Source organism: Antechinus flavipes, chromosome 3 (assembly GCF_016432865.1).
Source record: "Antechinus flavipes isolate AdamAnt ecotype Samford, QLD, Australia chromosome 3, AdamAnt_v2, whole genome shotgun sequence".
NCBI classification, from domain to species: Eukaryota; Metazoa; Chordata; class Mammalia; order Dasyuromorphia; family Dasyuridae; genus Antechinus; species Antechinus flavipes.
The window spans coordinates 521,237,981-521,262,348 of record NC_067400.1 but is presented as its reverse complement, the minus strand read 5'-3'; the positions used below and the strand labels follow the sequence as shown (position 1 = coordinate 521,262,348).

Sequence of the window (24,368 nt, the reverse complement as noted above, 5' to 3'; positions counted from 1 at the left end):
AGGTTAAAATGTTTACATAACCATATATGGAAAAAAGAACCATGTAACTCTTGAGAATTGTATCTTTCTAAGGGCAATCAGACAGGGTTTACTTAAAGGGTTTATTTATAAATTGACTTTAATGTGATAGTATAAAAAGGAAAATAGAAGTGGAAAAGACAAACAAAACTAAAAGCTGCTTTTATGGAAAAAAATCTACAAAATAGATAAACCTTAGGTTAATTTTATTAGAAAGAGGAAAAAAGAAAACCAAATTACCAGTACTGAAAATGAAACTATTTTGCCCAACTATATAATAATAAATCTGATAACCTAAGTGAAATGGATTTATATTCACAAAAATATAGATTATCTAAATTAACAGATGAGAAGATAAATTATTTAAACAATCCCAAATTTTAAAAAGCAACTGAACAAGCCATTAACGAACTCCTTAAGAAAAAAAATTTCCATGGCCAGATGGATATACAAGTAAATTTTATCAAACATTTAAAGAACAATCAATTCCAATATTATATAAAGAATTTGGAAAGAAAAAAATAGGCGAAAAAAAAAAGTCCTATCAAATTCCTTTTATGACACAGATATGTTGCTGGTGCCTAAACCAGAAAGGGCCAAAACAGAGAAAGAAAATCATAGACCAATTTCCCTAATGAATATAGATGCAAAAACTTAAAAACAATAGCAAAGAAATTGTAGCAATTTATTACCAGCATATCTTGTAAATAAAAAGTTATAATTTAAAAAAAAAGTTTTGTATAAACAAAATCAATGCAACCAAAATTAGAAGGCAACATGAAAGCTAGGGGAAATTTTTTACATCTGGTATTTCTGATAAATGCCTCATTTCTAAAAATAGAGAACTGAGTTACATATATAAAAATACAAGGTATTGCCCAACTGATAAATGGTCAAAGGATATAAACAATTTTTCAGATGATAAAATTAAAGTCATTTCCAATCATATGAAAAAATGTTCTAACTCACTATTGACTAAAGAAATGAATATTAAGATGACTCTGAGGTAGCATTTCACACCTCTTAGATTGGCTAAGATGACAAGATAATGATAAATATTGGAGAGAATGTGGGGAAAACTGAAATACTAATGCATTGTTAATGGAGTTGTGAATTGATCCAACTATTCTGTGGAACAATTTGGAACTATGCCCAAAGGGCTATCAAACTGTGCATAACTTCTTTTTTTTTTCAAAACATATGCATGGACAATTCTTCAACATTAGTCCTTGCAAAACATTGTGTTCTAATTTCTCCCCCTTCCACCCATGCCCTCCTCTAGATGGAAAATAGTCCAATATATGTTAAACATGGTAGAATTGTTAAATCCAATATATGCATACATATTTATACAATTGTCTTACTACACACACACACAAAAAAATCAAATCAAACCAATAAAAAAGAGAGAGAAGCAATACAAAATGCAAGCAAACAACAACAAAAAAAGTGAAAATGTTATGTTGTGAACTACACTCAGTTCCCACGGTCCTCTCTCTGGGTATAGATGGCTCTCTTCATCACTGAACAATTGGAACTGGTTTGAATCATCTCATTGTTGAAGAGAGCCACATCCATCAGAATGGATCATCACATTATCTTGTTGTTGCCGTGTATAATGATCTCTTGGTTCTGCTCATTTCACTTAGCATCAGTCCATGGAAAGTCTTTCCAGGGCTCTCTGAAATCATCTTGCTGGTCGTTTCTTACAGAATAATAATATTCCATAACATTCATATACCATAATTTATCCAGCCATTCTCCAATTGAATGGCTGCCCATCAGTTGAGGAATGGGTGAATAAGTTATGGTATATGAATATAATGGAATATTATCACTCTATAAGGAATGATGAGCAGGTTAACTTCAGAAAAGCCTGGAAAGATTTACATGAAGTGAAGATGAGTGAAGTGAGCAAAACCAAGAGAACATTGTATACAGTAATAAAATTATGTGATGATCAACTGTGATAAACTTGGCTCCTTTCAACAGTTAAGGTGATTCAAGACTCTTTCCATCACAAATCTATTGGAATTGCCATCTGATAAAGAGACTGAATATGAATCAAAGCACAGTATTTTCATTTTGTTGGTTTTTGCTTGTTTTTCTTTCTCGTGTTTATTTTTTCACTCACCTTTTGATGTGATTTTTTTCTTATACAGAACAATGAATGTGGAAATATATTTAGATATGAAAGCATCTTTTAGAAGAATTGCACATGTTTACCTATATGGGACTGCTTGCTGTTTTGAGAGGGGGAGAAAGAGGGAGAAAAAATTGGAACACAAGGTTTTGCAAAGGTGAATGTTGAAAACTATCTTTGCATGTATATGGGGGGGGGGAAGCTCTTTAAAAAAAGTTGCCATTATTATTAAACTGATTACCAAAAATGATATCTCTTGAACTTTTTTAAGGTTGTACCAATAACTATATACATATGAGCTATGTATAAGATAAATGAAAATCAAAAAGGTCTTTCTATAAGAGAATGGAATTTTTAATTGGCACTTTACTAAAACAAGAGGCAGAGGAGAGAATAAAGAACATTTCAGATATTGGGGAGGGAGAAGGGGGGAGAGGAAGAGCCAAAGTCAGAATTGGATCTGGATTGCAGAGTATGAGGTAGGGTATAAGGTATAAAAAGCTTGAGAGGTAGGAAAGGGTTAAGTTAAGGAAGGTTGTGAATGTCAAACAGAGGAATTCATATTTCATTCTAGAAGTGACAGGGAACCATTAAATCTACTAAGTAGCAAAGAAGAATGAAATGAGAACTAAGTTTTAGAAAGATCACTGACAAACTGAGTGGAAAATGGCCTGGAAATAAACTGGAGGCAGCTAAACCAATCAGCAGGCTACTGTGACATTACAGAAGCAAGGTAACAACCGTCTGCATTAGACAATGATAGAGGAAAGATAAGGAGCATGTTATCAATGTGAGATGAATAGGCCTTGACCATAGATTAGTTATGGGCAGTATAGCAGAGTGAACAGATGAGGAGGTTGAGATTGGGTATGACTAGGATGGTGGTGCCTTTAATAGTAATAAGGATGTTTGCAAGGGGGTAAGAAGGTAAAGGAAAGAAAATAATGAAAAAGAAGAAAAGGTCCCTTACCAATTCATTAAATACATGCATTGCCAAGTCTTTTAACACATGTGATTGTATTTAACTAGGGTGTTTATTTATTTGCTGAGGCAATTGGGGATTAAGTGACTTGCCAAATGACTACAAGGCAATGATTAGAAGGAAATAATTGCCACATGAATGGGAATTAGCTTTTTTATAACTGGAAGATTATGGAGTTAAGACGGGTATTTAAACAAAAAAAAAAAAAAAGCTGACTGCAAAGCTTAGTGAAAAAGTTTTTTTACTATTTTAGCTATTTTTAAAAATCACATGTTTACTTATACATATGTAGTCCTTGGGAAAATTTTCTTTTTTCTCTTGAATATCTTTTTAGTTCTGTTTTTGTTCTTTTGGGGCGATATCTAGATTTGTAATATTGATCCATTTTCTCCAAATTGTTCATCTTCTTCAAGCTTTTGATTCTTAAATATTAAGGTCTTTGCTGCTTCTAAGTGTTAGTTTTTAAAGTGCTGATTTATCAATGTAATGTTGGCAATATGAAGAATCACTATTTTAAGAAATATCTAGGGGCAGCTAGGTGATGCAGTGGATAGAGCCCCAGCCCTGAAGTCAGGAGGACCCGAGTTCAAATCTGATCTCAGATACTTAACACTTCCTAGTGATGAGGTTAAGTCTAGTTTTGGAAGCTCCTGGCATGGGAACCAAAAATATGATGTTTAGGTTTTGGGGTTCCCTTTAGTAGGGAACCAAATGATAAGGTCTAGATTTAGGGAACCAAAATGATTAGGGTTTCTGGTGGTGGAAGAGTTAAATGATAAGGTCTAGTGGCAAGTTTGGGGTCCAGGGAACCAAATGGAGAGGTTTGGCTCACCTGAACCCCCTTGGGATTCGGCACAAGAGTAGGGAGTTTTGGGAACCCCCTTCTGGGGGTGCAGAGATTCTCTGTAAAGGAATTTACAAACCCAAAAACCTAGATTGACAAAAGAAGTTTATTATAGGGCTTCGGAAGTAAGGTTAGAAATCCTGACAGAAAGGCTTAAGATTTCATTAGGGAAATAGGTGAGGATAAAGCGAAGATAACACTGGAAGAGAATATCATTCCAGCAGGCAGAAGTTTCCTTGGTATAGCATGGCATGACTAGAACTTCTGCAAAGAGAGGGTTTTAGATTGGCTCTTTTATAATAGGCGCTTTGGCTACAAGCTGAAGGGGGAGGTGGGTGGAGTTCTAAGTTGGCTTTATCTACAAACTGGGTTTCAGCTTGAGCTGGAATTTGAGTAGAATTGAAAGAGTTTCTTTAATTGAATAAGGTTGGAATTCTTTTAGCTCAGGACTATCAACCCCACCTAGAAAACAGAATGAAGCTGTTTATCTTGTTTCCCTCAGGTGGGGTCCCTCACTGAGGCAGAGTTGAAGATTTTCTCCTTCAAGGAGTTTTCATGTTTCGGGGTCCCCTCTTTACTAGCTGTGTGACCCTGGCAAGTAACTTAAACCCAATTGCCTCAGCAAAAAAAAAAAAAAGAAAAATATCCAAATGACAACAATGGATGACTTTTTAACAAGATGACTGAGTAGTGTTAAAAAAAATTGTTTAAATTTCCCCCAAATCAAGAGTAAAGAAGCAACCAGGGCGACATTTTATAGTTAGGTTCTATTTTGTTTTTTAATGTAAACAGATTTAAAACAATCCATTTGCTAAAATCCTAAGTCTTTAAAACTGAAGGAAAGACATTTCTATCTCTCTATATAAGCAAAAAGAATTCTGACACTGAAAGGCTGTTATATGAAAGAAAACATAAAGATTGTAGAATATGATATAGAAAGAAATAAACCAATTCTTCTGGGAAATTAACAGTTCATCCATTAAAAAGAAGGCAGAGGAAACATGTTCTCCTTAAAAATAAGAAAATGGACTTCCTGGAAAGGAAAAGAATAAAATTTTTCTTTACATAATTTCTTTGGGTGTTTTGAAGGGTTATAAATGGAATTTTCTTCTTTTTAAATGATGATCAAATTAAACTCATAATTAGAAAAGAAAAGAATTTCACATTTATCACCAAAACCATCTTAATGTTTCCTACAGTTTAACCAAAGACTAGATTGTACCTTCCCACTTCAACACTAAAAATTTATTAAATACCATATGTATGCACCCATTCATATATTTACACATATACATACATATGCAATATGGGTGTGTATGTATGTATATATTTGAAGTTATTCAATAGTACTGTACTAGGAACTAGAGATAAAAACAACAACAGTCTCTATCCTGGATAAGTTGGGGTTGGGAAGGTGAGAGGAGAACCCAGGGAGAATAAGGAACACAATAGTGAAAAGATGAGATATTTTAAAAGTAATTCACAAAGGAAGAGTACATTTAATAAGTGGGATAAATCAAGTAAAGCTTCACAAGAGAGATAGAATCTTGAAAAACGGTAGGAACTTAGAGCTTTTAAAAAATCAATCAGCTAAATAATTAGCTAAAACAAACTGTAAATTAATAAAGATAGAGTAATAAATCAGTCAAAAAGCACTGATGCCAAGTACTATAAGAGCAAGGAACATAAATACAAAAGTGAGTGAAATCCAGCTCCAGAAAGTCTTACACATTAAGAAGTGAAGTCAGGGAAGATGACTTTATCAAGAGAAGTATTCTGGAAAGAAAAGTTAAGGGGATAATTAAGTAGAGATAAATGATTCACCTGCTCTCCCCATAGTGATGGCAACACTGATTTGATTGTAGTTCAGGAAGAGGGGAGGAAAGGGGTATGGCATGACAATAATAAATGATGGGATAGTAGAATATATGAACCAATCAGTACAGAGTAAGATGGAGGAGTAAAATCTCCCAGAGCATGATCTCTGAGGGTCCAAGGTTCAAAACAGTGTAGCATCAAGGAAAAAGGCAAGACGTTAGAGATATAAAAACATGGCTCTCTCTAGCTGGTTAGACACAATAAGCAAATAAGCAAATAGGAATTTATTAAGTACTATGTCAGGAACTCTTAATCCTAAATACTGGGGATATTTTTTTTTTTTTTAAAGGGTGGGGTGGGGTGAGGGTAAAACAGTCCTTGCCCCTAGGAGCTCACAGTCTAATAGAGGAGACAAAATAAAAACAACTATATACAAATAGGATATATACAGAATAAATAGGAGGTAATCTTATAGGGAAAATACTAGCATTAAAGGGAGGTCAAGAAAGACTTCCTGGAAAAGATGGAATTTTAGCTGATACCTGAAGGAAACAAAGCCAGACAGTAAAAAAGAGAAGTAGAGTTTTCTTCTGCAAAGAGAAAACAAAGCAGGAAAAAAAGAGGAAAAGACCAGTGTCTCAGGATCTAATGAGTTTGTGGAAGAAAGTGTAAAAAGAATGATAGGAGAAGAGAAGAGGTGAGAGATTTTGAATGCTAAACAGATTTTTACATCTGATCCTCAGAGATAAGAGAACCATTGGAATTAATTAAGTAGGATGGGAGAGGAGAGAGATGGCATAATCATAGCTGAACTTAAGGAAAATCATTTTGGCAGCCCAATATACAATATACAGGGAAGCTTCTGTAAAGTAAGAATATGATACCTCATGTGGACAAAGGGAGAGATGGAGAGGAATAGAGGAATGGAAGAAGGAAGTTTTCCAACTGATCAATTCCAAGTATGCTTTATTCACAGAGGTGGTTGTTTCTCCATATAAAGTTATCATTCCATTACCTATAGATACTATTAAAAGCATTTTTTTCTCTTTTGTACCTCTGAACCTTCCTAAGATACCTTGGGTTTATTGGCTAGATTTTTCTTCTTTTGATCATTGATTGGATCCTGATAAACTCATTTTGAATATAAATAGCTGTCATTTCAGCTTTGGCCAGAACCCTGAGGGATCTTCCCCTCCCAGATTCATTCATCCATTCATGTATTTACTTAGATTTTTTTTTTTTTTTTGGGGGGGGGAGGGAAGGGACTAGGTGAAAGAGGTGAAAACCAAGATGGCAGAGTACAGCTCAAGCTCTCCCAGTTTCCATTGAAAACCACATGAAACTAAGCCTCTGAACAGAGTATGGTGGAATGAAACCACTCTCCAGTTCAAGATACCTGAAAAAACTTCAAGAAAGTTCAGTTTCACTGGGGTGAAAAGGGAGTTCAGCCCAGCTCAGACAGACACTGGGAAAGCAAATGAGCAACTAAGAGCTTCAGTCCTGGCTCAGTAGAGGAGTAGATCAATGGGGCAGCTTCCAGAGAACAATCCCAGGTCTCAAGAAATTTAAGAATTCAGTAAAAATATGTAATGTATAGATTATTCTGATTAAAATACATAGGAGCTAAAGTTTTTGCCAGGAAGTTCTTTTGACTGCAAGGAAAATTAAAGAAAAATAAGAGGAAAGTTTGAAAAGTAATAAGCAAAAAGATAATCTCAAAATAAACAAAATTTAAGTTATAAAACACTTCTTGATCAACATTATCTATGAAACAATTCTAAGAACTCTATTTTGTAATAGTTATTGTAGAGAGAAAACATATTGTTTTCAAGAGTAGGTGATAAGCTGAAAGGAATATTCAAAGGAAAACAACTGTGATGCTTAGCAAATCATTTAACTTCTCTCAGTCTGACTTTCCTCACAGGTAAAATGAAAATGAGAGCAGCAATCTTATTGGTCTGTTGTGAGAACTGAAAGAGGTAACAAGAAAAGCATTTTGCAAACCTTACAATGTTATTTAATATAATTGATACTACTAACAGCAACAGCATCAGTGGTTCTGATCATCATAACCTGATCCCATTTAATCCATGCAATTAAACAAGATACAAGCAAATGACAATTGTGGGTTTAGGTAAGAGGGTTAACAGATAAATAAAGCAGGAAAGGCAGTGGTATAGTGGAAGGAGTAAAGGACTTGAAATAAGAAATACTTGAGTTCAAATCCCACCATCTCAGGCACTTATTAATTATATGACCCTAAGTGAATCATTTAACTTCTCCGTGCTTCAGTTTCTATTATCTAGAAAGATAGGATCGGACTCAGTAACCTCGCAGGTCCCATTCATCTTTAAATCTATGATGCAAAGATCTCTTTTGGACAGAATTCAAAGCAGAAGATGAATGTAGTAATTGGACTATCTGGCAGAAATATTAGGTTTGATCTACTTGGCTAAAAAGAAGAGGGAGAGGAGGGGGAGGACTAGAAGCAATGAGTAGAAACCAGAAAACACAAGGAGGCATATTCCAGAATGCATGACTAAAAACTACAATTATAACTATTCATAAATGAAATGAATATTCAGTCTTGAGACAGTGAATTTCTCCAAAAATGCAACTAATATATGGGGAGAAAATCCCAAGATAAGCTTGGGCTCAATTTCCTCAACTGTAAAATGAGGTTCCTTTTAACTCTAGACATAAGATTATAAAAACCCTGTATTCTTATAGCATGCCAAAGAACAGAATAGAAATTTGATGTATGTTGTATTAAATGGAATGCCATAATGATCATATGAAAAGTGAACTGTGTATAATATATCCTATTCAAATATATAATATAAATATATAATTCAATATTATTTTATTATATATAATTATATATTAAATATATATAATTTTATATTTATATTTTATAAATACATAATTTATAATCTTATGTTTGTATTTATATGTTAAATATATAATGAAAATTAAATAAAAATATGTATATTATATATATAATTATAATTAGGTTCATATGCAAGCCAGGTCGCTCTTTAGCACTGATTCAGACCCTGGACATAATCTTTAAAATTTGTTTCTTTTTGCATTAATAAAAGCAAGCAATTAAAAACAAGATTAATATGCAATGTAAATGTAAATACAATTATATGCAGTTAAGTAACAATACTAGTAATGTTCAGCACTCTAATTTCATAACAAAAACAGCTAGAAAAATACCTTGGGACTACTACAGAAAATCTCAGCTGCTACACACAACACTTTTCTTCATTACCAAACCTAGTGCTGTTTTTTATATAGGTGATGCAATTCCAAAGCAAAAAAGGAAAAATCAATTAAATCAAAATAATGTTACTATAAAATATCCTAGCAAATTCATAAATGAAAGATTCAATACATCTGGTGGCATTTCTATAATTTCTAAAGTTTGGCATTGATGATTAAGAACAATTATATTCTTACCACTATATCACTTATTTTGCATTTAAAAACTTTTTTAAACTTTTCCAATCTGATGACCATTTTCCTTATCAATCAACTCTTAGGTCCAATCCCTTTACAAAAAGCAGCTACAATAGGGTTACAGTGAAGGAATAATCTCTCTCTCTCTCTTTTTTTTTTTTTTTAAATTTTAACAGTTTTTTATTTACAAGTTATATGGATGGGTAATTTTACAGCATTGACAATTGCCAAACCTTTTGTTCTAATTTTTCCTTTCTTTCTCCCACCCCCTCCCCTAGATGGCAGGATGACCAATACATGTTAAATATATTAGAGTATAAATTAAATACAAAATAGATATACATGTCCAAACTATTATTTTGCTGTACAAAAATAATCAGACTCCGAAATATTGTATAGTTCGCCTGTGAAGGAAATCAAAAATGCAGGTGGACAAAAATATAGGGACTGGGAATTCGATGTGATGGTTCTTAGTCATCTCCCAGAGTTCTGTCGCTGGATGTAGCTGGTTCAGTTCATTACTGCTCCATTAGAACTCATTTGATTCATCTCATTGCTGATGATGGCCAGGTCCATCAGAATTGATCATCATATAGTATTGTTGTTGAAGTATATAATGATCTCCTGGTCCTGCTCATTTCACTCAGCATCAGTTCGTGTAAGTCCCACCAGGCCTTTCTGAAATCATCCTGTTGGTTGTTTCTTACCGAACAATAATAAGGAATAATCTCTTTGCCAGATGCTGGTGATTTTTTAAAATTGGTATTTGGGACATTGGCAACCTGACTTGCAGAAAGGAAAACTAGAGTTGGAAATAATCAGATACCTATAAGAAATAGGCAAGCAAAGGAGCTAATTACAGTGAAGTTGAGAATAAAATCTGAACAGCCACCAACTATTTAACTAAATTAAAATGCTATGCTATCCTGTAGAGCTTCTTATAAAATACTAAATGAATTAATACTATTATCTGAATAAGAAATATTGTAACTTCACATCCCTAGCAATACCAGTTTAATTTAAACATTGCCAAAAACAAATGGATTTTGTACTGAATTAATAAGATAACATTGAGGGTAGATCTATAAATTGGTCCAGTCATTCTAGAAAGCAATTTGGAACATAAAAAGTTATTAAACAGTGAATAGCCTTTTGCTTGGCAATATCACTATCAGATCTATGTCCCTAAAGATCAAAGAAATAATAACAAAAATTATATATGGGTAAAAATATATGGAAAAAAACATATAGAAAAAAAAAGGTATCCCCTATATATTAAAAAAAAATTTATAAACTCTTCTTGTGATAATAAAAAAATGGGATATTGAAAGTTGTCCAATCAACTTGGCTGACCAAGTTATAATATAGAAAATTTAATATACTACTACTATCATGTAAAAAAGTAGACAGAAGGCCTATTAGGAAGCTGAGGTCAGTCAGTGCAAGGTGGGACAGGGAGGGGACAACAAATGGAATGTTATCCACATCCACAGAATGTTTCTGAGAAACTAACAGACTGTGGTATCTCCCACCTCACTGTGGCTGGTGGTGCCTCCACTGGTCCAGGAAGTAGCTGACAGTTAGCAGACCATTTGCCTCCTCCTCCTTCCACTGTTCCCCAAGTTCTAGCCTGTGTTATGTCCAAGGACCAGCTTCCTCTGTTCCAAATTCATCCCAATATTCTAGCCTGCAGTATTCCAGTGACGCAGTCAAAATATGGATGCTGAACTACAGAATATCAACATAGTGTCCTATTACAACAAATCATATTAAAGCCTCTGCTCTTCAAATTTTATTTTTGCAATAAAGAAAATGCATCTCCTGAGTGAAATGAGCAGGACCAGGAGATCATTATATACTCCAACAATAATACTATATGATGATCAATTCTGATGGACGTGGCCATCTCCAGCAATGAGATGAACCAAATCAGTTCTAATAGAGCAATAATGAATTGAACCAGCTACACCCAGCAAAAGAACTCTGGGAGATGGCTATGAACCATTACATAGAATTCCCAATTTCTATATTTTTGTCCGCCTGCATTTTTGATTTCCTTCAAGGCTAATAATACACTATTTCAAAGTCCAATTCTTTTTGTACAGCAAAATAACTGTTAGGACATGTATACTTATATTGTATCTAATTTATATTTTAACATACTTAACATGTATTGGTCAACTGCCATGGGGGGGGAAGGGAGGGAAGGGGAAGGGGATGGGAGGAAAAGAGAGGAAAAATTGAACAAAAGGTTTGGCAATTGTCAATGCTGTAAAATTACCCATGCATATAACTTGTAAACAAAAAGCTATAATAATTTTTTTAAAAAGAAAAAGAAAAAAAAAGAAAAAAGAAAATACATCTCACAATAAAAAGAAACTTTGTACTGAAAATAAATCAACTGGATGCCCTAAAACTAAACAAAGTTCTGAAACAATTATTTTGCTCCCAGTTTACTCATTGTTTTCAAGGATTTAAGCCAGGGCTGTTATATAGGTTTGAAAGTATTTCTGTGGCTTTTATGGAGCTTCACCATTTACTCCAACACTGCACAGTAGAACAGTCAATTATGAATATCTACTACAAGAATGGTTTTTCTCAAACTCAGGAATATTACCCACTAAGTAAAAATCAAAAATTATGGTATGCTACTTGCAGAACTGGAAGGTGTTTTAAAAAAAAAAAGAAGTTACAATTTATTCTATAGCCACTATTTAGCATCACTGTATAAAATTAAATAGGTTACTAATTTTATCATTGAACTTTTGAAAATAAGTAATTTGGTTAATTTTCCTTCAAAAAGAAACATTATGGAATTTCTATGGTTAGGAGTAGACTATCTACTCAGAGGGAAATTAGGTAACCTCTTTCTGTTCTACTCTAGAAAGTTAAAAATTGGTTTTGTCTTTGGCCTTCCTTCTGTTTAACTCATGTTTCTTTTAATACACATTTAGAAAGCATTTTCTTCACAACAATAATATGACTGTGTAGCACTGGACAAGTCTTACTTAACCCTGTTTACCTCAGTTTGGTCACCTGTAAAATGTGCTAGAGAAGGAAATGGAAAACCACTCCAGTATTACTTCCAAGGAAAATCCCCCCAAAATTCATGAAGAATCAGAAAGTATTAAAACAACTACACAACAACAAATACAATAATCTTTATTTTATAGATAACTATGGTTCAATTCAGTCATTTAACTGGATCTTATGCACAGAGAGGTAGCATGGTGAAGTAGTAACAATAGCTAGGTTCAAAAAATTCAACACATGTTTCTAGACTGCTCTGGACAAAGTCTTCATGTAAGAGGATGAATTATTCAGAGATGAAAAATACTGAGCACAATACCTTATACTTACAGAGAACTTTAACTTAAATGACTTTCTTCTTCCAATACATGAAGAAGACTGCAATTATTTACCTTTGCCAATTCTGTGATGAGATAGCTGATACTCTTCCCACACAGTTACATATCCAATATGTGTTAAATGATAGAGGGTTAAAGATTACAAATCCAATGCTATTCCCACAATACTCATTGTCTTTCTATGTATATATAGAGAGATATACATAGATGTTACCTTTCCACATATACATTAAAAAAAAAATTAATGCATAAGGGATTCACAGAAAGGAACATATTCCAGGACAAGTGAATTACTGTACTTAGTGGCTGCGGCTAATGAAGAAACTGTAATCAAAGTTTAAAGGCAGGGAAAATTTGGCATAAAAAACTGGAGAGTCTCCTCAATAAATACAATCAACGTGGCCTGAATAAGATGGTCTGAATAACAGAACCTGTCTAAAGACAAGGTGAAAAGAGCAGGAAATTAAGAATAAAGAGTAAACAATCATTACAGTCGATATCAACTATTAGAAATTTCCCATATATATGACTGACAGACATAAGGAGAAGCTATGAGGAATGGAATGTCATGTAAACCAAATTATTATTTTAAAATTTAATGCTGATTGTTCTCTATCATTCTACTTTTGGATATTTAAAAAAAAAGCAGTAATGAACTTGAATTTCAACACCAAAAAATGTCAAGATTATTCAGAATAATAAAAGTTGGAAATTAAAGTATTTAAATAAGAATTAAGTTGTTTATATGGGTACACTTAATCAGTATCACTTGAAACTTTTATTGATTCTATCCACCCACCCAATGATAATCCTTCCCTCTGAGATTATTTCCAATTTAACTTATAATTTGTCTTGTTTGTACACAGTTGTTTGCATGTTGAAATTCTTGAGAACAGGGACTTTTTTTTTTTTTACTTTCTTTGCATCTACTCTTAGCCCTTGGTATAGGGTCTGTAACACAAATGGCACTAAATTAATGTTTGTTTACTTAAAAAGGTCAAAAAATAAAATAAAATGGTCTAAAAATCCAGAGGTATCAAACTCATAGCTAGCAAAACTCAAAGAGTGTGGTCTGAACCAGATTAAAATGTAATTAGGAAATGTTTAACATAATAAAAATACGAGACAATACAGCAAATGTTAATTTGTGATTTTCTAAGCCAATATGCTATCCCTAAGGAGCTCTTTCTGTTATATTTTGACACATCTTTCACCAAGATGGTGAAATAGGAAATTTCCCAAGGAAATGGATAAATGTTTTGTTCATTCAACAACTTTCTATTATAAGCAAAGTTCTGTGCTTAAGTACTGGGATGGAGAGGATGACAAATATGAAAACAGAAAATTATTAGAAATGCATAAATAACTAACTATAATTCAAAGGTGAGTGAAATAAATGCAAAGATGAGGCAAAATGCTAAGAAGGCAAAATTTCTCATAGAGATTGGAAACTTTTTAGCTGATGTGAGGCACAATATCACTTTGGGGTTAAAATTCTTGAATTCACTTTGTTGTTGCATTTATTGATTCAGTTGAGTTTTTAAAGAAATTATATCATATTAATCATTGTGTTAGCATATTCTATTCATATATTGCTTATTATGGGCTAGGCTATGAACAGAGAATAAAATTGCTTCTTAGGATATAGTAATATTTTATTATGTTTAAATACCAAATTTTGTTATATAATTCCCCCAAACAAGATGTGCCCCAAAAAGTGCAGGTATGAATATTTATCCTCATAACAATCCTTTGAGGTAGCTATTATTATCCCTTCTAGACTTATCATGAAAAATTCTATAGCTCCCCAAGAAAGAACTGATGGAATCTGAATACAAATTGAAGCACACTTTTTCTTGGGTTTTTATTTTGGTCTATGTTTTCTTTTACAAAATGACTAATATAGAAAGATGTTTTGCATGATTATACATGTATAACCTAAAAAAAATTATTTCTAGTAATGGAATTTGACCATTAATCACAATCATCATTTTAATCTGATCAACTTTATATCACTTTCCTGAATACTTAACTATAAAAAGGGAATGATTAAATGTTTCTTATTATTTCCATATTCATGTTTCACATTCCTGTCAAGCAATCATAATGTAAAACTATCTTGCACTGGCCCCTAAGTACTTTGGGCCTTCAGCTTCCGTCCACATCAGTTTCAAGATTAAATCTACTTACAAATAAAATGAGCTATCCCCAAGATCTAATAAAGAAAGACATCTTGAAGTTAATAAGCCATATTTTTACTGACACTATTAAGGGATGCAAGCTCATTGTCAATTATTTAATTCTACAGAACACAAATGAAAACAGTCTAAAAAGTTAATATCACTTTAGGTCTTATTAATAAAAGCAAACTGTCCAGTAATAAAAAAGTAATACTCCTATAGCACTCTGTCCCATTTTTACCAAAATATTCATAATAAAGTGCGGTATATTTTGCCTGGAGGAATTTTAAAACAAAATTTGGTTTCTGAGCTGGAATGGTATGTTCAATTACTGGCATCACATTTTAAAAGAACAATATGAGCTTGGACAGCTTCAAAAGGAAAGTTACTGAGATGGTGAAGGACCTCCAGATCATTCCATTCAAGGTTCAACTGAAGAAACTGGAAATGTTAAGCCTCAAAGAAACTTAGATATGACACAATCATTTCAAATACTTCAAATGCTGTCATGGGATAGACAGAAAGAGTTACATTTATGTGCAGCCCAAAGAACAGAACTAGAAAACAGAATTTACAAAGAAGCAAACCTAAGCTTCATATAAGGAAAAACTAGCTAACAATTAGAGCCAAAGGACTAGCCCTCACTAAAGGTTTTCACTTTTTGTTAGGCATGTTGCAGAGGAACTGTTACTTAGTCATGGGTTGGACTAGATGGCTTGTGAGATTCCTTCTGCTTCTGTGACACTGTAGGGAGCCTCACGAGTACTTCAATCCAAACCCTTAAGACTATTCTTGGAATTCATCTCTTTTTGCCTTTTTTTTCCTTTTGTGAGACAACTGGGATTAAGTGACTTGCCCAGGGTCACACTGCTACGAAGTGTTAAGTTTGGAGACTAGATCTGAACTCAGATCTTCCTAACTCCAGAGTCAGTGCTCTATCCACTATGCCACCTAGCTGCCCCCATTCATCTCTCCTCCAGATTCAGTTAACACTTCTTTAATAAGAGTTACTTATACCAACTTTTTGTAGCGGCAAGAAATTGGAAATTGAGTGGATGCCCATCAGTTGGGGAATGACAGAATAAGTTATGGTATATGAATGTTAGGGAATATTACTGTAATATAAGAAATGATGAGCAGGCTGATTTCAGAAAAGTCTGGAACGACATACATGAACCGATGCTGAGTGAAGTGACTAGAATCAAGAGAACATTGTACACAGCAACAAGATTATGCGATAATCAATTGTGGTAGACATGGCTCTTTTCAACAATGAGGTGATTCAGAATAATTCCAAAAGTCTTGGGATGGATAGAGCTATCTGTGACCAGAAAGAAGACTATGGGAATTGAGTATGGATCAAAGCATAATATTTTCACATTTTTGCTGCTGCTGCTATTGTTAGCTTGTTTTTATTTTTCCTTTCACCTTTTGATGTGATTTTTCTTGTGCACGATGACAAATATGGAAATGTTTAGAAAAACTGCCTATTTTAACCTATATTGGATTGCTTGCTGTCTATGGAAGGGGGTAGAGAGGTGGGAAAAAAAATTTGGAATACAAGGTTTTCCAAAGGATGAATGCTGAAAACTATCTTTGCATGTATTTAGAAAAATAAAAAGCTATTTTAAAAAATAATTACTTCTTTCATACACAATAGAACTGCTGTTGTTGATTATCTAGCTTACCTGGAGAGACTCAAGTCTTAATTCATACATACTCGAAACATAAATCCTATTATTTTGCCAGAAACTGTAAGTTCTGCAATAGAAGACCACCTTACATATCAAGAGAATTTTAGATTAAGATATAAATTCAACTTCCTTAGGTGAAATACAAGAAAAGCTAACACTAATATTTTAGTATTACTAAATATATCTTAGTGAGTATAAATGGGCTGCAACATATTACCAACAATTACTTTTGAGAAGATGTAAAAGATATCTGGAATATCAATGAGCAAAAAAGTGGCCTTGTCATGTTGCAAGGAACAATAGACAGATGACCCAAGAGTTGTACTAGCTTAAAGGACAGAGAGGAAGACCAACATAATATGTAAACTCGATAAAAGGAGGTTCATCAAAGGAGACAGAAGAATGGTAAGAGAAGCAGGAAAGTAATGTTACAAAAATCTGAAGAAGAGTATACAGAGCATGATGTTTGACAACATTAAAGATTGCAGAAAGGACAAGGGGCTTAGTCCAAAAAAAAAAGAAAAAAAAAGAAGGGGGTTAAAGGATGTGATAGGTCCACCCCTAAGAGGTCTAGGTACAGAAAGATTTTAAAAGGCAAGAGAAAACTAGAATGAGATGAGAATGATAGCTTCAGGGGACGATAACATCTAAAAGAAGGTTGTTTTTTGTTTGTTTTTTAAGGATGGAGGAAATGGGAAAATTTGAAGAAAGAGGCTAGAGAAGTGGGTGTGGGGAAGGGAATCACAAAAACAGCTTTCTAGTAGATTAAATAGGAGAGTCGGGCATCAATGGTACATGGTAGGGGGGGAAGATTGGCTTTCTCGAGAAAAAAAAATCTCTTTATCCAAAACTGGGAAAAGCTAGAGAAAGTGGAAGATGAAATCAAAGAGTTTCAAGACAAAGAGAATGGGAGAAGAAGGAATCCACACTGAATTGTCTTTTCAGTGAAATGAGAGTTGAGGTCCTCCTAGAAAAAGAGGAAGAAGATGGAGAAATAGGAGGCTTGAGGAGTTAGGTTTTCACACAGCTTCTGAATGAAGTGAGATGGGAAATCAATTAGAGAGAAAGAAATAAAAGGGTTATCTTGCTATGGGAAAGACCCACTTGAAACTGTAAAAAATGAATTTATGATTAATCCAGTTAATAAGATTATGTGACTTCTTTCAGCTCTGTTCAGCAATACATGAGTGGGAGAGAAGGCAGATAGGAAGAACCCAGGGCTGAGGTTTGGCAAGGAGTCACAATTGGTCAAGGGGACAATGGCAGTAGAAGACAGAGTAGAGTTGAATTGACTAACTTCAAAGTCAAGATTTGTGCAAAAGGAACATGAAGTCAAAGCAGGAGTAATGGGCTCAGAAAGTTCTAAGATAGAGGATTTGTAGATCACCATGAGAGCAAATAAAAGATTTAGAATGGGTGAAGCCTAGAAAAAGATGGAATGATAAGAAATTATGGTCAGATAGAGAAATGTCAGATTTTAATTAAGGAAGAGGAACTTTTACAGGTAAGGGTAACCATTCCTATATGTGGCTGAAGTAGAATAAAGAAGTAGGTCATAGGATCTAAAGAAATGGAGACATTGGGAAATTAGGGATGGGCTTAGTATTTCCTTGTTATTTTCATTAGAGCTCTAACAAACAAACGTGGAAAACATTTCTGTAAAGTTTCTTCAGCATTCATTGCAAGTGATTTTCCATTATCAACCTAACACAAACTAATCAACACTGACAAATCTCTTATGTAAAACTTTACAACTTTTTCTTACCTATCATGTTGTAACTTGAAAGAGCTAAGAATGGATAAACTGGAATGGCAAAAAATTACTGGAAAAACGAGGAGATGCTAAGTGAGGTACATCATAAATGATTCTTTACTTCAGCAAAAGTACTGATTCACAAGTCAAGATATGCAGCAGAACCTGTCATAAATCTGATGCCAAAGCACTTCTGACTTTTGAGAAAACAGTACAGAAATAGTTAACTCATTCAACAACATGATTTTGGAATCAACAGTATAGATTACTAGAGCTTCATTAAATCCCACCAACTATCATTTAAAAAACTTAAACCATGTTTCTTTCAAAATTACTTTATCTAATACATACAAAAATCAGCAATAAATTATAAGGCATGTAATGGAATATTAATGCACAATAAGGTAAAGTGAATAGGAAGAAATCAGAGAAGCATGATTTCCATAAAATGATACAAAATGAAGTTAGCAGTAGCAGAAGAAAATACACATACAATAACTACAGCCATATACATGAAAATAAGACAAAATGCAAACTATGATTAATTGTAACAATCAATCATACTCAGAATACTGCTAATAAATGATGAAACCCACTCCCTTCCTCTGGGAAGAATTTGAGGACTACAGATGCATAATCTTGAATGGGCTTTTAGATGAAATTTATTTTAAGATAGTTTTTTGTTCTGTTTTTCTATGTAGAAAGAAGAAACAAAATATTGAAAATGGATGATAAAGTCAATGAAGACAACCGCTAGCATTTATATAGGACCTGCTATGTGTCAGGCACCATGCTGATCTTCAAACAACACTTTAAGATAAATGCTATCACTATCCCCATTTTACAGATCAGAAAATGAACAAATAGGGAGAGAAGAGCTGTTGTAAACTAGTTGTAAACAACTAGTAAGTGTCTAAGGTTACATTTGAATTCAGGGAGAGAGTACCCATTCTATCCCTAACTGACCATAATGTAAAAATAAAAAATCTTTAAAGTTAACTACACCTACAACTTCATATAGTTTTTGTCTTTGAAATACAGTACCTGCGACTGCTTTAAAAATTATATATAAAATGCTGAGTCTACTAAATATCCTATAGGTTCTATATCTTTTAAACATCACTTAACATACTATATAGTACACAAGGGAAAAAGAAAAATGTAGCATTCTCCCTTATTGACAGACTTAACAAGTCTTAATTTTTTTCCAAATTTAATAAAAAGCAAAAATCCTTATGAAACACACCAACACTTGAACTTTTTCTTCCCAATCTAAGTGCTATATAAATTGCAAACTATTATCACCATTACTTACCTATTTTGTCCTCTGTAAACAATGACAACCAAAAGCCACAAGGTGTCATAGTCTTAGAAATTAACACTCAAAATTTATGCCAACAACATCTTCACTATAAAAGGCTACTGACACGGTTACTGAGCTACTATATGACATGAAACATAACAAGCACATTGTAGTATACGGATATATCAACAGGATAACCAAAAAACTGAATTTTGGAAATTTAAGACCTAAAAGTAATTTATCACAAAAAAAGTAGCACGGATTCATTCATAAAGCTTTTGTTAACAGGGGAAGAAAGCAAATATGCCTTGAGAACCTAAATATTTTTTGTTAAATTGAAAACAGCTATGTTTCACCTCAAAACAGCACCTAACTTAAAATTCAAAACAGAAATACATGAGCCTATGAAGAAAAATATGATCAAGTCAGAGCAAGTTTAAGAATTTAAAGCTCTAAATAAAATATACAGTATGAATCAAAACAGCATCATCCCCAAAAGAATTTTACACATACTAACATCAAATCACTTAAAAACAAGTCGACACTTGGTCCTGTAAATTTATGAGCCAAACATTTTTCTCTGTTCACTACGTAAAGAAAAACCAATAATTTGTTCATAAAGGAAAAACAAATTCTTGATTAAATTCATAGATGAGATACAAAAATTTGACAAGATATTTTTTCAATTGATGCTAATGAATTTTCGGGCAAAAAAAGGTCCAAATGTAGGGTTCTTAATGCAAACTATATTTCTGAATTTTGTATTAGTATCTGTCTTCCAGATACCAATAACAGACACCAATTTTACCAATATTTTGACTCCTCAAGATAAAAATGGGAGAAACTAATGGAGAGAAGTGATATTCGAATCTTTTTTTACCTTCAAATTAGATAATTAGATATCAAGTTCATGCTATAAAATTGAATTAGTGCAAAAATGAAATTACTCAAAAAGTAATGTTAAAGACAACTATTAGAAAATTAATCTTGTAGCTAAATCAGTGTACTAACCTAAGCAAACATCAACAGGAAATCTTATCTGTGGAATTATTAAGACTTAAGCATTAAGCCACTTAAAATTTGAGCTAAGTATCACTTCTTAAAATTTAAATAACAAGATCACTGACACTGCTTCATCCTTTCCTATCCCTTAAAAAAACATGTGGGTCAAGAGTCGATTTTTCCCCAACAGAACTTGTCTCAAACCATTCCTCACAAGAATCTTAAATAAATTTATAACTGGAAAATACTCTAATAGAAATTAATAATTAATGATTACCCATAGATCCCTCTGGGTAAGAGAATCAGACACTGGTTGACACTGGAGGCAAAAAGAAAGGTGAGAAATTCCAAGTAAATGGATCATGACAAGGCATCAGGCAGTGATTGGGGGGATGGGGCAAGTATCAGAGGTACCAAAAAAAAAAAAAAATCCTAAGTGAGGAAAGGGAAGAATTCGAGATTATTAATGTCACAGCCTAATCCTTCGATTTCCAAGGGCAGTGCCACCTAAGAAAAGCCCTAATATCTCAGTCCAATTCCGGGAGATTTCTGCTCCAAGCCTCCCAGCTATCCCCCCACACCGGGGAGCTAGCAAAGCAAAGACATTTCCAGCCCCCGCCCCATTCTAAGGCACATACTACTACACGATCCTCTTTTCCAAAGGCCAAATGGGGGGAGGGGGAAAGGGGGCAACGCCCAGATCCCATCCCATTCCTATAAAGCCTCTGTTTTAGGTGGGTCAGAGAAAGGCGCAGGGCTCGCAGGCCCAACAGGGAATTGAGACTGACAAGGGACCTAGACTACGGAACCCCAATAAAGGAGGAGGAAGATAAAAAGAACCGGAGGAAGGAGACAGGGAAAGATAGAGTAGGGGTCTGGGAGGAACGATCTGCTGGAGAAAGCCCGGCCCAAACAGAAGAGAGACGTGAACTCCTGAACGCAGGGAAGCAGCACGTAGAGGGGAGAGGAGACTCCAGAGCCGGCTCTACACACGTCCCCAGGCTCTGGCAGTCACCCCCACACAGTAGGAGCTTGGCGTCCGTTTCTGCTTGAAAGAAAAGAGGCTGAGGAAAGATAGATTCCTCAGCACTGAAAATAGAAAGGCAGAGTAAGAAAACGGGGAGAGAGAGTAAAGAAAATGGGGAGCGGAGGGGCTCCAAGGAGCAGCAGGCCCAGAAGACGGGAAGGGAGGAGGCAGAGGCAGGGATGGGTAGGAGAGGGAAGGAGGGGGAGACACAAGGAGAAAGACAGAGACAGAAGGGGGAGACGGAAGGAGACGCAAACAGCAGCGGAGAAGATAGGGCGACGGAGATCTGGAGAGATGAGAGAACCGAGCGAGGCCGAGGCAGGAGGAGAGCGGGGAGAGGCACGGCAGTACTTGAGTAGAGGCCGGGGCGAGGGACAGGGGAAGCGCAACCGGACAGGCCCCGCGGCGCAGGGCAGGGGGCGGCAGACGTAGCTCACTCACCGCTCTGCTCCCCCAGGAACACCAGCTTGAATTTCCTCAGGGGGTTTCCGAAGTCCCCTCCAGCAGACATGATGGAGCCGGAGCCGCCGCCTTCAGCCTAGCGATCTCCTCAGGCCCCGCGGGCTCCCCGCAGCCCCCAAACACAGAGGGCGGAGGAGCGGCAAGAAGCGTGAGGATCCTGCAAAGATGCGTGAGGAGACGGACGGACAGACAAGGGAATGAGTGGAGGGAACGGGCGACAGCGACAAGCCGGGGGGTGGGGTCGTAGTCGGCCTAGCACGACTAGGAGAGAGACGGCAGGCGGCGCCGCCCTTCCGCACGCTACCCGGGGGAGATGAGCGGAGGAGACCTACGACGCCGCAACCGCTCCTCAATCCCTTTTCCCAGAGAGCCCTGAGATCGGCGTAGCCGAACCTGCTCAAGTGCGCGAGCTTCTCCGCCGAGACTCGCGAGCGTGATAACGTGACGTGCCGCGTGCGTGCGCGAGCGCGGGCGGGGCTGCTAGTCGGTAGCGCGCTCGAGGCCCACGATCCTGCTCCCTTGTTTCCTAGGCTCAGTCTTCACTCCCGAGTCATCCAACCACCTTGCCCGACCCGAAGTGGAAAGGGAAGGTGGGGCGGGCGACGAAAAAGGGAGGAGGAGTTGACAGGAGAGGGAAAGGGGCGGGACGGAGGGGGAAGGAAAGGAGTAAGGAAGATGACGCCATACCTAGCGATCCAATAGAAGGTGGCTGAGGTGAAATTGCCCAATGATAGCGCGAAGGAAGAGAGAAGGGGACGCGCTCAAAAGCCCAGACTCCGAGTAGGCAGGGTAAAGAGACGGTGGCGCGCACTAGGGCAGCCATGAAAAGTGTGGCGAGAGGGGCGGGGTCAATGAGGAACGGGCGGGGCCTAGGAGAACCCGGCGGGAGGTCCGAACGAACTACCTGAGACCTGAACGGTTCCAACGACAGCTGGAGCGTGCGACGTGTCAAATCCCCCGCCCCTAGCCCACCTGCTCCCCCCTCCTGCCTGCGATCTTTGGCTTCTCTGACCCTTTACTTTACTGATCGGCTCGTCGTCTACGCCCAATCCCGGGAAATAAACAATATTGCTGGCATTCCTAGAGTGCTTTAAGTTTGCCAAGTGCTCTGAAACATGGATTATTTCAGTAAGACCAACCAACTCTACTGAAAAGTAGGGGCTACACTGTCTCTTCACTCAGCCAGGCTACAAACAGTGCCTGGGCTTGCCCAGATCCAGATGCGTCAGAATCTTCCACCTCGATCTCCTTCCCCTGCATTTCATCTCTACACTCTTGCCTCGATAAACGATGGGTACATTAGAAGGCTCTGGCCTTCCTAAAGTTTTCCTCCCCTTGAAATAAATCAGTACCCCTATCGTCTTTTCTTCTTAGGCTATCTTGGCTGGAAAGACCTATTGCATTTTATGGACTGCCCTTCTCCACACAATCATTATCTTTCTTCTTCCACCAAAATAAATCCCTTTCCCCCTCCATCTTCTCACCCTTGCCTTCAGGTCAGTTCCTGAACTCCTCCATCCCACCTTCACAGAATCCTCTCCTACCTCTCCATCTCATATACATACTTTACATAGGGATTATTTCTTGTCGAAATCATCTCTTCTGAACTCTTGGTACAACTCAACTGATCTTGCCACCTGCCGCTCCTCAGGCTCCATACACCTGTTCAAATAATCTGCCTTTGAACATACTAGTTTGCATGTTGTCTCTCCCTTTAGACTGAGTTCTCAGAGAACTGAGACTGTCTTTTACCTTTCATTGTATGCCCGCACCTATGGCAAGACCAGGAATATTCAACTGTTCGACTCTTAGTGACCCCATTTGCCATTTCCCTCTGTTGGGGCTTAGGGGTATTAGAACCCAAAAAGGGTTACAGGTTGGTGTGTCGATATACCTCAAAAAAATTTGTAGGCTCAGACCTAAATCAAGAGGCAAAGATTTTATCAGCTAAGAGCCAGATAAAAACAAAGATTTTTAGCCAAAAAGGGGTTTTAGCAATTAACACAGGACCTACGAAACTATTAAGGAGGAAGGTGCCATTTTTAAGCCATGGCAAGTTGGGAATGATACCATTGACTGGCAGGCTAAACCTAAAAAGTTAGGGTCCTAATAAGCATTAGCAGGATTTATAGTATGAGTAGGTTATTAATAGGGGAACTGCAACTTGGTATTGACGTCATAACTTGGCTTTCTGATTGGATCTAGTAATTGTGGGATTATGGTGCTTTTGTCCCAGCCAAGTAACAAAAGGTCCACTTTAGGCTAAGATGCTTCTATCAGTGCTCCTTCTTACTTGCTTCAGGAGGGAG

General features: G+C 36.1%; 1 protein-coding gene across 6 annotated transcripts in view; it reads right to left on the bottom strand.

The window, feature by feature from the left end:
• Positions 1-24,368, bottom strand: part of RAB6A (RAB6A, member RAS oncogene family) — a 114,022-nt gene that overhangs the window by 68,046 nt on the left and 21,608 nt on the right. Inside the window, exon 1 of one of the 6 annotated variants that reach the window (XM_051987141.1) lies at positions 22,747-22,768. The exons of 1 other annotated variant lie outside the window; for it this stretch is intronic. Coding sequence is in view for 2 of the 5 variants with exons in the window: in XM_051987143.1 (XP_051843103.1) it covers positions 22,039-22,108 (70 nt within the window). In the remaining 3 variants the exon portion in view is untranslated. Of the gene's footprint in view, positions 1-22,038; positions 22,653-22,746; positions 22,769-24,368 lie in introns of those variants that run through there. 4 more of the 6 variants (XM_051987140.1, XM_051987143.1, XM_051987142.1 and 1 more) reach the window with 4 other exon arrangements.